This window comes from Triticum dicoccoides, chromosome 2B (genome assembly GCF_002162155.2).
Source record: "Triticum dicoccoides isolate Atlit2015 ecotype Zavitan chromosome 2B, WEW_v2.0, whole genome shotgun sequence".
NCBI lineage: Eukaryota > Viridiplantae > Streptophyta > Magnoliopsida > Poales > Poaceae > Triticum > Triticum dicoccoides.
Window position 1 is genome coordinate 730,337,989 of NC_041383.1, and position 14,105 is coordinate 730,352,093.

Genomic DNA, 14,105 nt, shown 5'->3' on the forward strand with positions numbered 1-14,105 from the left:
GGGCAGCGGGAGCTCGGGGATGAGCTCGTGCATGAGGCGAGCACTCGGGCAGCGGCGACGCAGCGCGGGCGCGCCGGGCCTAGATGGGCTTCGGCGGGCCCCTATCTGGGCCAGAAGGGCTGGCGGTGGTGGGGAGCAAGGCAGGGAGGCGGTGGCGCCACGTGGTAGTGTGGAAGAGGCCGGAGGGCGCTGGCGGGGTGAGGTGGCGCAACGGGAGTGGCTGGCGGGCTGGATTGCGGCGGTGGCTGGCCGCTTGGCCAGCGCCAAGTGGCAGAGCTGGGTTCGATCGACACGGAAACTGAGGAGGAGGGTCTAGGAGGTAGGGGAAGGGCTAGGAGATGCCCAAAATGGCATGAGGGTGTCCATATATAGCAAATTTGTTAGGGTTAGGGGGGTTTTGGGGTGTTTCGAAGCCTCCGATCGCGATCCGACCGACCCGATCGAGAGGGGGGTTAGGCAGGCCTAGGTGGGCTGTGAAGAGAGGGCTTGGGCTGAGGGGAGAGAAGAGAAGTGCAGCCCGGGAAGGGTTTTTGGAGACCAAAACATCCGACGAATAAACCGGCGACGCCGCCGCTACAGATGACGGTTGGGCTATCAAACAGACTCCGAACGCGATGAAATTTGACAAGCGGTCTACCTACACTATAATAAGACCGCACGCCAACTTTTACCCCATTCCGAGAACATTTTTATACCACTTATAAAATAATATTTTGGAGGTGCCGCGGGCGCGTGCGAGTGTGGTTGGGCTCAGAACGGACAACGGAGAGAACTGGGAGGACCTAGACGAATGCAAGTTTTGAAAAACATGCCAATGAAATGCACATGATGACATGGCAAGATGCAACACGCAAGCAAATGACATGGCAATGACGGCGAAAAACTGGATGACACCTGGCGCATCGGTCTCGGGGCGTTACGGGGACATTATATGGATGAGTTCAGCAAGTTAGCCCGTTATGCCCCGGATGATGTGGCCACAGATGCCGCAAAGCAGGAGAAGTTTCTAGAGGGACTCAATGATGAGCTAAGCATGCAGTTGATGGTGGCAACATTCAACAACTACCAGGAGTTGGTAGACAGGGCCCTCATGATAGAAGGCAAGCAGCAACAGATTGATAACCGCAAGAGGAAGTATGGACAGGGGAGGTACACTTCTGGAGCTCACCCGAAGCGCCGCTATTCCTCGTACTCGGGAGGACATACTCACAACCATGGAGGCCATAACCATGGAGGACATACGCACAATGGAGGAAGTTCGCGCAACCACAGTGGCCCTAAGAATCTCAATGGGAATGGAGGAAGCAACAGTCAGAACCCTTCCAACCCCGCAACACCCACCAAGAGGGATCTGAGTCACATTACTTGTTTGAAGTGCGGAAAGACCGGACATTATGCCACTGAATGTCCTGAAGCAAAGAATGGAAATGGCAATGGAAGTTCTCCAAAGAAGCCCAACCCCTTCACCAAAGGTCAGGTGAACCACGTCAGTGTGGAGGAGATTGAGGATCAGCCCGATGCGGTTGTCGGTAAGTATTTGATTAATGCATTTACATCACTTGTTCTTTTCCATAATGGTGCATCTCATTCATTCATATCAAGGGGATTTGTGGATAAGTATAAGTTACCAACAGTAGCCCTTAAGTCACCTATGTTAGTAAGTTCCCCAGGAGCGGAGTATATGGCTAGTAGGGGATGCTATCAGTTGCCAGTAACCATAGGTAGACATGTTTTCCCCACCGACCTGATTGTTCTAGAGTCACAAGGATTGGATGTGATACTAGGCATGGATTGGCTATCCAAATTGAGGGAAACATCGATTGCGCCAGTAAATCAATTCTTCTCACCACCCTAGAAGGAAAGAGGATCAAGTATGTGTCTAGGAATGCGCCAAGGAGGACTCAAGTGAATTCCTTATCAGGAGTTGTTCAGGAGGAAGTACCAGTGGTGAAGGATTATCTTGATGTATTTCTGAAATAGTTACCAGGCATGCCACCGGATCGAGACATTGAGTTTTTGATTGAGTTATTGTCAGGCACCGTACCAATATCCAAGAGACCGTATCAGCTGCCCGCAAATGATATGGAGGAAATTAAGCAGCAGACTAAGGATTTACTGGAGAAAGGTTATATTCGACCAAGCTCATCACCTTTGGGAGCCCCAGTACTTCTAGTTGAAAAGAAGGATGGATCTTTGAGGATGGTATTTGATTATCATGCACTGAATGAGGTGACGATCAAGAACAAATACCCTCTACCGATGATTAATGATTTGTTTGACCAACAACAGGGAGCTAAGGTTTTCTCCAAGATTGATCTTTGATCAGGTTATCACCAGTTGAAGATCCAAGAGCAAGATATACCTAAGATAGCTTTTACCACGAGGTATGGGCTATATGAGTATACAGTTATGTCATTTGGTTTAACTAATGCCCCTACATATTTCATGAGTATGATGAACAAGGTGTTCATGGAGTTTTTGGATAAATTCGTCATGGTGTTCATTGATGATATATTGGTTTACTCGAAGAATGAAGAAGAGCATAAGGAACATTTACGCTTGGTTCTTGAGAAGCTCAGGGAACATCAGTTGTATGCCAAGTTCAGCAAATGCGAGTTTTGGTTGAAGGAAGTTGGATTTCTTGGGCATGTTATATCCGGAGAAGGAATAGCAGTAGAACCTACCAAGGTTGCTTCTGTCACTAAATGGTTGGCACCCCCTCAGTGGGAGAGATAAGAAGTTTTCTTGGACTCGCAGGCTATTACCGGAGATTTATTGAGAATTTTTCCAAGATTGCGAAGCCCATGACGGAGTTATTGAAGAAGGACACCAAGTTTAAATGGACTAAGGATTGTGAGGCCAGTTTTCAGGAGTTGAAGAAACGTTTGGTTATAGCCCCAGTGCTGATTCTCCCAAACATACGCAAGGATTTCCAAGTGTATTGCGACGCTTCACGTCAAGGACTTGGAGGAGTGCTTATGCAAGGCGGAAGCGTTGTTTCATATGCCTCACGACAGCTTCGACTTCATGAGTTGAATTATGCTACGCATGATTTGGAGTTAGTAGTTGTAGTGCATGCGCTCAAGACATGGAGACACTTTCTCATCGGAAACCGTTGTGATGTATATATGGATCATAAGAGTTTGAAGTACATCTTCACGCAGACGGAGTTAAACCTTAGGCAAAGGAGATGGTTGGAGCTCATAAAGGATTATGATATGAGATTGCATTATCACCCAGGAAAGGCAAATGTCGTAGCAGATGCGTTGAGCCGCAAGAGTTATGTTAACACACTCATAATTGGAGGATTACCTAAGGAGTTAGCAGACGACCTTCGAGAGCTACGCTTGGAGATAGTTCCGAGAGGTTATGTTGCAGCATTAGAAATTCAGTCTACTTTGTTGGGTAAGATCAGAGAAGCCCAGAAGACGGACAAGGAGATTGCTGAAATAAAGGAAAGGATGAGTAAAGGAAAGGCTAAAGAATTTCGTGAGGTTGAGCACGACACTTTATGGTTTGAGGATCGTATCTATGTGCCTAATGACCCTGAGATCAGGAAGTTGATTCTTCAGGAGGCTCATGATTCGCCTTACTCGATTCACCCAGGCAACAACAAGATGTATCTGGATTTGAAGGAAAGTTTCTGGTGGATAGGAATGAAGAAGGATATTGTCGAGTATGTAGCAGTATGTGATGTATGTCATAGAGTTAAGGCAGAGCATAAAAAACCAGTATGATTGCTACAGCCGTTGCCAATACTCGAATGGAAGTGGGATAAACTTGTCATGGATTTTATGACTGGATTATCCAGGACTCGTTCAGGCTATGACTCTATTTGGGTTGTAGTTGACCGTTTGACGAAAGTAGCCTATTTCATCCTGGTGAAGGCAACCAGTACGAGTGCTAAGTTGGCAAAGATATACATGACCAGGATCGTATGTCTGCATGGAGTTCCGAGGACCATCGTATTAGATAGAGGAACACAGTTTACTTCAAATTTTGGAATCAATTGCATGAAACTTTGGGTACTAGGCTAGAGTTCAGTACATCCTTTCATCCACAAACAGTGGACAGACCGAGAGAGTCAATCAGATTCTGGAGGACATGTAGAGAGCTTGTGTGCTAGATTATGGATCTAGTTGGGATGACAATTTTCCCTATGCAGAGTTCTCCTATAACAATAGTTATCAGGCCAGTTTGAAGATGGCCCTTTCGAAGCTTTGTACGGAAGAAGGTGCAGGACACCGTTATCGTGGGATGAAGTTGGATATCGACAGTTGTTCGGACTGGACTTAATCAGAGATTCTGAGGAGAAGGTTAAGTTGATTCGAGATAGACTCAAAGTAGCCCAGTCCAGGCAGAAGAGTTATGCAGATATGAATCGCAAGGAGGTAGCCTACGAAGTCGGAGACAGAGCATATCTTCGTGTGTCCCCACTTCGAGGAGTTAAACATTTTGGAGCAAGGGAAAGCTAGCACCATGTTTTGTGGGACCATACCGAGTTTTGGAACGCATGGGAGAAGTTGCATACAAGTTGAAAGTGCCCGAAGGATTGTGAGGAGTTCACGATGGGTTCCGCATTTCCCGGTTGAAGAAGTGCCATGCTGAGATTGCCGACATTCCTCTGAGAGATACCGTGCCATTGGAAGCAATATAGTTGGATAGTGATCTGACCTATGAAGAGAAGCCAATCAAGATTCTCGAGTTTTCTAGCCGAGTTACTCGCAGCAAGGTTATCAAGTTTTGCAAAGTTCAGTGGAGCCACCATACCGAGGAGGAAGCCACGTGGGAGCGAGAAGAAGATCTTTGCAAGGACCACCCAAACCTTTTGCTGACCAACCCGAATCTCGAGGGCGAGATTCATCTTAAGAGGGGTAGGTTTGTAACATCCCAATTTTCAATTTGGATGTTATACATAGATCATCTTATGCATATCATATTTTATTTGCATTTGGTTGAGATCCTAGAAATCTTAAGCAACTCAGGGACCCAAGGAGAGAGTTGGAGGTCTCAGAAATTTTCATATTTGAATTTTTTTTCAAATTTGAAAAGAGGATCAATTTGATTATAATAATTTCTTTCCAATTATTTCAATTCAATGAAAATAAAAGAGAGAAGACAAAATGACTTTTTCAACAAAAGGGAAATATCAGAGAAGAAATTTTAAAATCAAATTATTATTTCATTTGCAGTTTTATTTGAATTAGAGAAAAACATGCATTTTGAAAAAAATTGCATTTAGTCCTGAAAAATGTTCATCTTGTCCTAAATATTAGGTTTGGACGGTGAAAATTGTTTCTGAAATTTTTAATTTTTTTATATTTTATTAGGATTTTCTTCTGCGTGGAACTTGTTTTAAAAAAAGTTTTCGGACCGAACTGGGCCAAAGGCCCAGCCAGCCCGAGTCGCCACCGCCTTCCCACGCGCCGCGATGCCGTGCCGCCGCCAGACTCCGAGGAGTCCGGGCTCTCCCCACCGCGCGCCGACTCCCTCCCCAAGTCGGACCCCCTTGGGGCCCTTTATAAGCGCAGCCGCCGCCGCCCTCGTCTCCTCATAGCCGCCGCCGCCACCCCTCGCCTTAGTCACGGCCGCTCCACCACCGCCCGCGTTGTGCCGCCGCGAGCCACCGCCGCCCCGTGCCTCGCGCCGCCGCTGCCGCACGCAGCTGCTGATGCCGCCGTTGCCCCGTGCCGCCACTGCCGCCGTCGCCTCGCCCGTCTCACCGGATCCCGCCGCCGCCGACGTCGACCCCGCCCTTGACCTCACCGCCCGATTTGGACCGGTATAAAACCATTCATTTTTTTTCGGTTTTCTTGGTTTAGTCGGTTTATTAGGTTAGATCAGTTTTCGTTTTTATTTTTAGTTAGTTAGTGAACGTTCACCAGTTAGATTCGTTTTAACGAACAAATTCTTTTGTTACGATCTGTTAGCAAACGTTCGTTCAGTAGATTTTTTTTAGTATTATTTTCGGCCAAGGACCTATCCATGAATAGTTTTATCGTGATTTAGCCCCTCATCTTAAAACTACCGTAACTTTTAGCTTGTTTATCCAAATTAGATGAAACCAATGCCTAAATCTTCGCAACAATCTCTTATTTCCAGTTAACCAACTTGAACATGATTTTGAAAATTTAAAATTCGAGTTTAGTTCAGATTAGTAATCGATCTTGTTTTGTTCGTATCTTGAGTTTCATAACTCCATTTGAGTAGTTTCCTTTTGCAAATCATAGCTAATCACATGTACCTACTATTAAGACCTAATGCACATGAAAATAATGCTGTTAGGTTTTGCTTTCTGTTTAGTTTAGCAGTTTTCTTGTTTCGAGTTTTATTTGGATCTTTTCACGTTTTCTCTTTGTTTCGTTTGAGTGATTGCTTATGTATGCTACTGTTTGTCTACGCTAGATTATCCGAAGTGCGAAGCTTGTTACTACGAATCTCTAGTAATTGCAAATCATCGGCAAGGCAAGTTACACTTTGATCATACTCTTCTATACCCCTTTTTACTATGCATTAGTCATGCCCCTCAAATATTTGCATGAGTAGGATTGGGAACATGTGGCTTGATTGTAGTACTTGAGGTAGGAACCTAATACCTTTTGATCACCCCGGGAATATACGTTATGTTCTATTATTGCTTAGCCATGCTTGTAGATGGGGATTGGATCGTGATTCACATGGAAGTTATGAGAGTTATTAATTTTGGATAACATTAAGGTGACAACTTTAATACACATCTGGGTGGATTGGTTGGGGCACCTGGAGAATCCAGTGTTTGTCCATTTGAGAAATCCCGGAGTACCCGTGTGATTTTTCCTTGGTTCGCCATCCAGACTCAAAGGGATCATATTATATTTCATGCCTAGAAACTTCCGTGTGCATCCACAAGCCATTATGGGCTCTGGCATAGTTGAGTAAGTTGTATGAGCTCGCGAAGAAGTGGACTATCAGATGTAGGGGAAAGTAGGTGAACCGGTCTGCCCGGAGTAGAGAGTTAATGCTTCAGAAAGATTATGTCTCGATCTTTCGATCATGGATGCGGTCGAGTCTTGTGGGGAAAAGTGCACAACCTCTGCAGAGTGTATAAACTAATCATGGTTAGCCGTGCCCCCGGTTATGGACATCTTGAGTATCTGGAAATTGGATATTATTGTTGATCTCATCACTCTTTAATTAAATTGAATTGGGTTTAATGATGAGATTTGTGTCATTGGGAGTTGAGTTGGAGGAACCTTCTCAATTATTGGAACAACTTGGGAGTAGTTTAAATAAATTTATTCCTTTGTTGTAGGGAAAAACTAGCTTTATGCAAAATTATAAACTTAGAGCCTCCACCATCCAAATATTGCATGTAGACATAGTTCTTGCATTTATTACTTTACAGTGTAACTTTGCTAGTATATTCAATGTGCTGACCTACACGGCTGCAACGTCTCATGTGGCAGACTACTCAGACGACGAATAAGGTGTGATAGGTCGTTGTCGTGCACTCAGCTATGTCGTTGGAGTTGATGGACTCATTTACCTTCGAAGCTTCTGTAGTTATTTAGTTTAGATGGCCTTCAGCCATATTATTTTTGTAATCATATTCTTTATGAGGAATCAATGTAATAAGTGTGTGATTGAACTCTGTTATAATTCCTCGAGTACTGTGTGTGTCAGCATTACCAATCCAGGGATGACACTTAAGCACAGAGACTTCAGTCCCTTGGATCATGGTCGCTACAGTAGTAGCTAGCGTCGAGTTGAATGAAAAACATTAAATAAAAATGCAACCCTAAATGTAAAAGAATTGAAGGGTAAACACAAAAATAAAAGGGGGAAACACAATATGAAAACCCCTAAACCCTTCCTTTAAAAAAAACTTCAGCGCCTGGTAGCTGCTGACGGGTAGCTGCCTTTTAGTCCCGGTCGGTGTTACCAACCGGAACTAAAGGTTCTCCTGGCTGGGCGCCCCACAGTGGTCACATGGAGCTCCTTTAGTCCCGGTTCATAAGCCAACCCGGACTAAAAGTAATGGACAATAGTCCCGATCGTTTTGTCCTGGTTGCAGAATCGGGACTAAAGGTCCTTTAAAACTAGGACTGATGCCATGTTTTCTACTAGTGTAAGCTTTTCATTTATAGTAATCGTCCAGCGCAACACCTGCAGCGACCTGGTCTGAAACACGCTATTCCCGATAATTAACTGATGGGTGTACCTACGGAATGTTGGAAGGGACGACGGGGTCTATGCACGATCCTACAAACACGGTGTTGCCCAAGACCTGCGTTGAATACTAACTACACATATTGGCGTAGCTAGCCATCAATTATTATTATTTTTGGCAAACTCTAAATAGAAAAGGAGATTACAAAAGTAGATTGATAATGAAGATATTCGTATCAACCCAAGAGTTTGATAGTTTACCTGATCGATCGATCAGATATAGCAGCTGAGCTAGTAACTCGGCGGCGGCGGCTTTATGGAAGCTACAGAATCAATGGAAACCTCCCATCGTACTTTCTCCATCCGGAAATATTTGTCATCAAAATGAATAAAAGGAGATGTATATTAGTTCTAGATACATTCCTTTTTATCAATTTTGATGACAAGTATTTTCGGACGGAGAAAATATATAGAAGTGGTACACAGGGGATCCATGCATAACGATCTGCATGCCTTCCTCGGTAAGTCTTGTTTTCTTTCTGTTTTGCGATGACTCCATAAGTCTTGTTGACTGACTCACACCCTTTGCAATGAAAGCAAATTAATTATAGTTTAACCTAACGTACTGGCATATATAAGAACAAATAATACATTGTGAATGCATGTGTGACCGGCATACATATGTGAATGTGTGCTATCAATCAGAACGCGTACACCATGACATAATGACCAACGAGGATTTATATTCTTGTCAATATATAAGGGTCACCACATTTTCTCAAATCGAAACATATCCTAAGCCCGAAGCCCCAAGTTCATTAGCACGAAACTACCGGCCAAAGTTCACGCGACATCAGACTTAATATGGAGAGGCACTGCACATGCCGATGATCCACAGGGAGGTTTTGCTGATGAGTTACCATTTGACCATATATATATAATATACAAGCATAACCAAAACCGTGCTAACCAACGGATGGCCGGTTACGTTAGGGCATGTACATTGGTTCAGTCGGCCACCGTCTATAGGATGCGTCCATGTCAGCTATAGACTATAGTTTAGGCAACACGCACAACAGGGTGGACTGGTAGGCCGGCGGTAACTCTCCGACGGTTTGTAAATCATGGTGATCAACTCAGATCATATCTCTGTGGTCAACCGTGTATTTCCATATATAAGACGAAGGAAAAGCTGATTTCCTGGAACACGAGATCCATCCAGCCCACCCACGATACTCGATAGAGTCATACAACGGGAAACAACTCGTCTATAGGCAGCGAGTTCTACGCCAACCGATCGTCGTTATTTCTACAGACGGACCCCGGTCCTTTTTCCTATTCTCTCTCCCCACGTCATTTTCTTCCTTACGTGGCTGGTGTTATAGACGGTTGACTGTACATCATTGTACATGCCTTATGCTAGCAGTAGATTTCATGAGTAGTTTCCTCCTGCTGTGACTAATCTTCCCGTGCTAGGTTCAGACAAGGAAAAAGACGTGCAAGTCAGCCACGACTAAGCTTTTCAGTATATAATACAATCCTCCAACGCAGCACCTCCCTTCGTCCATGAATAAGGATACATCTAGGTTTTGTCCTAAGTCAAAGTTTTAAAATTTTGATCAACTTTATAGGAAAGAATAGCAGCATTTATGGCACTAAATTAGTATCGCTAGATTCGTTTTGAAATGTACTTTCATAATTTATCAATTAGATGTCATACATGCTACTATTTCTTTTTATAAAGTTTGTCAAAATTTTAAAACTTTGACTTAGAACAAAACCTAGATGTACACATATTCGTGGACGGAGGGAGTATATATATAGAACCTGTGGGTCCATGCATAACGATCTGCATGCCTTCCTCCATAAGTCTTGTTTTCTTTCTATTTTGCGTTGACTCCATAAGCCTTGTTGACGACTCACACCCTCTAACAATGAAAGCAAATTAATTATAGTTTAACCTAACGTACTGGCATATATAAGAACAAATGATACTTCCTCCATTTTTAATTAGTCCACATATTAGCTTTGGTCAAAGTCAAGCTTTGTAAACGTTGACCAAGTTTATAAACAAAAATATTAAAATATATAATAAAAAATCAATACAATTAGATTAATTATTGAATCACCCGCAAAAAAAAGATTAATTATTGAATGTACTTCAACATTATATATATTTGTTCTGGTAAATATTTATATAATTTTTCATAAACTTAGTCAAACTTTACAAAGTTTGACTTCAGTCAACTCTAATATGCAAAGTAAATAAAAACGGAGGGAATACATTGTGAACTCATGTGTGGCCAGGCATACATATGTGAATGTGTGCTATCAACGAGAACGCGTACACCGTGACATAGTGACCAACAAGGATGCATATTCTTCTGCTGTCAATATATAAGATGGTTGCATGCATCATTATGATGCAAAGACCGGGGGTACGCCTTCATTTCTAAAAAAAAAAGAAAAATATTCTTCTGTTGTCAATATATAAGAGTCACCACATTTTCTTAAATGGAAGTATATCCTAGCCCGCCCCGAAGCCCCAAGATCATTAGGACAAAAATACCGGCCAAAGTTCAAGCGACATCAAACTTAATATGGAGGGGCACTGCACATGTAGGTTGCCGATGATCCACAGGGAGGTTTTGCTGATCCGCACCAAAACACGTGTTGATCTTGTGCACATAAGCACGCGTCAAGGACTACCAGACTGCAGCAACGTTTTTTCCCGTGTCGAACCCAACTGCAGCACCGTTGGTGCAGTGCGTAGTTGCTCGTTTGTTCATCGGTTTGGTGGTTCCACGCAAAATGCTTCGGATGGAAACTTCGTGAAACCTAGTTGCTTTGACTTTTTCTCTATCTGTATAAAGGGGAAATTATACTTGGACCTCGTGATTGTTAATGCAAATTACTACTCCCTTGGTTCCAAATTACTCGCCCCTGAAATGGATATATCTAGAACTAAAATACATCTAGATACATTCGTACGTGCGACAAGTAATTCGAAACGGAAGGAGTAGTTTATTAGGCATGCATTGATGCACTGAGTCATTTTTCTTTGGACCAACCTCGCATCGGGCAATTTTACACAAGAAGCTCTTCGGTAGAGAAGAATTGTCTTAACATTCATATCAACTCGGTAGCGTGGACCCGGGTGGGATGTGTGTTGAAGATGATGGTAATATTGTGGCCTTTCGTGACGGACGAAATTGAATTTGATTTGGAAAGAAACAAAAACTAATAGTACACCCAGCCCGGATGGCTTTCTGATACAGTACATCCTATGTAGAGTTTGTGCAGATTAAAGCTTTTGTGAAAAAGATCATAGATCAATTGTTACACGGGCGACCAGCCTATCCATGTATTCAGGCGGCCCTCTTCCCGAGCGTCATCTCCTCGCCGCCGTGGTCTTGTTGCCTGCGCGGCCGACGGTGGCGAAGGGGCCAATGTATGACCCCTTTGATGAATTACCGTATGACCATAATATACAAGCATAATTAAAACCGTACTAACCAACGGATGGCCGGTTACGTTATGCTAGCAGTAGCTTTCATGAGTAGTTTCCTCCTGTGACTAATCTTCCCGTACTAGGTTCAGACAAGGAAAAGACGTGCAAGTCAGCCACGACTAAGCTTTTCACTATAATAATTCTCCAACGCAGCACCTGCAGCGACCTCGTTCCAGTCCGTTGAAACCTGAGACACGCTATTCCTGATTAACTACTGGATGTACCTAAGGAATGTAGGAGGCGACGACGGGGTCTGTGCACGATCCTAAAACACTGTTGCCCAAGACCTGCATACTAACTAGACATCGGTCTAGCTTGCCATCAATTATTAATTTTTTTGTGAACTCTAATTAATTAGAAGAGGAGATTAAAAAACATATATAGCGATAGCATTCTGAATAGCTGCAATAAAGATTACATAACTCAAATTCACAAGATATATTCTGCAAGATTACATATCATCAGAATATTTATTCATTACACACATCTACACTTACATATAATAATGTGTTCACAGTATTCGACGTGGAAGAAGAAATGGGAAATGGACTGTAGCGATCACAAATACACAATGCAGGCGGGGACTATATATCGTACAAATAGTAGGATGTTACGTACGTACATATATCACCATGCAGCCCGTCACCAACAAGTTGTACGTACGTGCGTAGGATGAGCAAGGATGGAGCTGCTAGCGACCTTTTTTCAACAATTTGATGACGTTGGAGCCCAGATCGATCACTGCAGGAACTAACGCCACCGGATTTCCAGTGAGCACCCCGAGGACGATGCTCGCCAGGGCCTTAGCGATCTCGAAGAAGGGGTCGAAGTTCCTCCCGGCCTTCCCCGGCCCGTACTTCTGCAACGCAGTCTTCTTGCCCACCCTGCCATTACCGCCGACGTCAGAGTGAGACTCGGTACTGCTTGAGCTCGGCAGAAGAAGATCCTCTCTCGCGCAGGCGACATGCAGGTAAATTTTCTCGGAGGTGCAGCAGTAGAACCAGTAGTCCCGGATGCCGCCTCCTTTCTTGCACTTGGTGCAGCAGTTAGACCCCTTCTCGTGGAGCTCGAACCAGAGGCTGAGCTCATCACTCAGCTTCATTTCGATCTCCATAGGCAGCATCGCGCAGCACGGGTGGAGGTAATGGCCCGTCCTTTCGCAGTGGTAGTGGGTGCCCTGCGTGTGGGTGCCGCAGGCGCTGCATCGCTGCTTGGAAGAGGGGGCCTCGAGGCGGAGCACGAACCTGCTCTCGGGCAGCAGCGGGTGCACCAGCATGGTCCCTTCTTGGAAGTTGCAGGCCTGGTGGAGGTCGAAGTCGCAGGGCTTGCACGTGTCCCTGTCGCACCCCGTGACTTCCTCCAGGCAGCCGTTGCACTTGAAGTTGGCCTGGCCCGTCGGCTCCCGGGTCAGCTGGTGCCCCAGGTTGGAGTGGTCGCGGCGGGAGATCTCCTTCGACGGAGGAAGAGGCTGACCAGGCGTGGGGAGACGAGTCATGGCTCTGCACCTTCTCTCAGAGATCTATGGGTCAGCTCGATGATCAGTACTCTCTGATACGTAGACAAAGATTAGTTTCGTCTATGAGATTCCATTAATTATCAAGAATTCAAGATAGATACGGAACAAACATACGAGATGTAATATTATCTAGACGCAGAAAAGTTGAATATTACTAACTCATAAAATGATACAACCAAACAAAAATCAGCGGTGATAGATAGATCATTGTGAGACTCGTATATCAACCAAAGAGTTTGATCGTCAGTTCACCTGATACCGATCGATCAGATAGCTAGAGCAACTAGCTAGTAACTCGTCGCCAGCTCTGTATAAGAATACTGCAGAATCAATGAAAGCCTAGGGGTAGATATATATAGATCCGCTAGAGGGGACCCGTGTTTTTTTCTTTTTTTCTTTTGCGACGAATCCTTAAATCTTGTTGACCATCACCATCATGTAATGCAAGTAGTGAACTAGGATTTCGAGAAAAACCGAGATAAATAAGTTTCTCTATCAGACACTATATAATACTATGTCTTTCCGCAGGTAGCTTAGTGAACTACCCCCGTAGAAAAACGGGTACACGGTATTGCCATCGGTATGCAAATGCTTACCACCCTTCCCGAGTGGTGAGAAAAACAAGCACCTACCGTAGACGACCGTAGGAAACTACCGGCGACCGTTTAGTCTACGACGTAAGTCAAGACTTTTAAGATCGATCGATCGAGGCATACCCCCTCCCCCCCTCCCCCCGCGCCGCCACCCGCGAGGGGGCCGGGCGGGGCGCCTAGATCCCTCCGCCGCCGGTCTCCCCCTCCCTCCTCCCTCGCCGCCGCCAGGGGGCGCGGCCGGGCTTGGCCTGACCGGCGCCGGCGGCGGCGGGGCCCTGCTCTTCCTCCTCCGCGCGTTGGGGGCGACGCGGGTCCCTCCTTCGCGGGCGGGCGCGGT

At 44.9% G+C, this 14,105-nt stretch overlaps 1 protein-coding gene across 1 annotated transcript; it reads right to left on the reverse strand.

Annotated features, from left to right (window-relative positions):
* Positions 1 to 12,073: 12,073 nt before the first annotated feature.
* Positions 12,074 to 13,480, reverse strand: LOC119368499. Its single transcript, XM_037633738.1, has 2 exons — positions 13,428 to 13,480; positions 12,074 to 13,207 (listed from the first exon to the last, which is right to left on the reverse strand). Exon 2 carries the CDS (start codon positions 13,152 to 13,154, stop codon positions 12,351 to 12,353), a length of 804 nt encoding a protein of 267 aa, XP_037489635.1. The 5' UTR covers positions 13,155 to 13,207; positions 13,428 to 13,480; the 3' UTR covers positions 12,074 to 12,350.
* Between the last annotated feature and the right edge of the window lie 625 nt (positions 13,481 to 14,105).

What these genes read in the sequence shown, in the direction of transcription:
- LOC119368499 (XM_037633738.1), bottom strand. Translation starts at nt 13,154, where the DNA reads ATGACTCGTCTCCCCACGCCTGGTCAGCCTCTTCCTCCGTCGAAGGAG.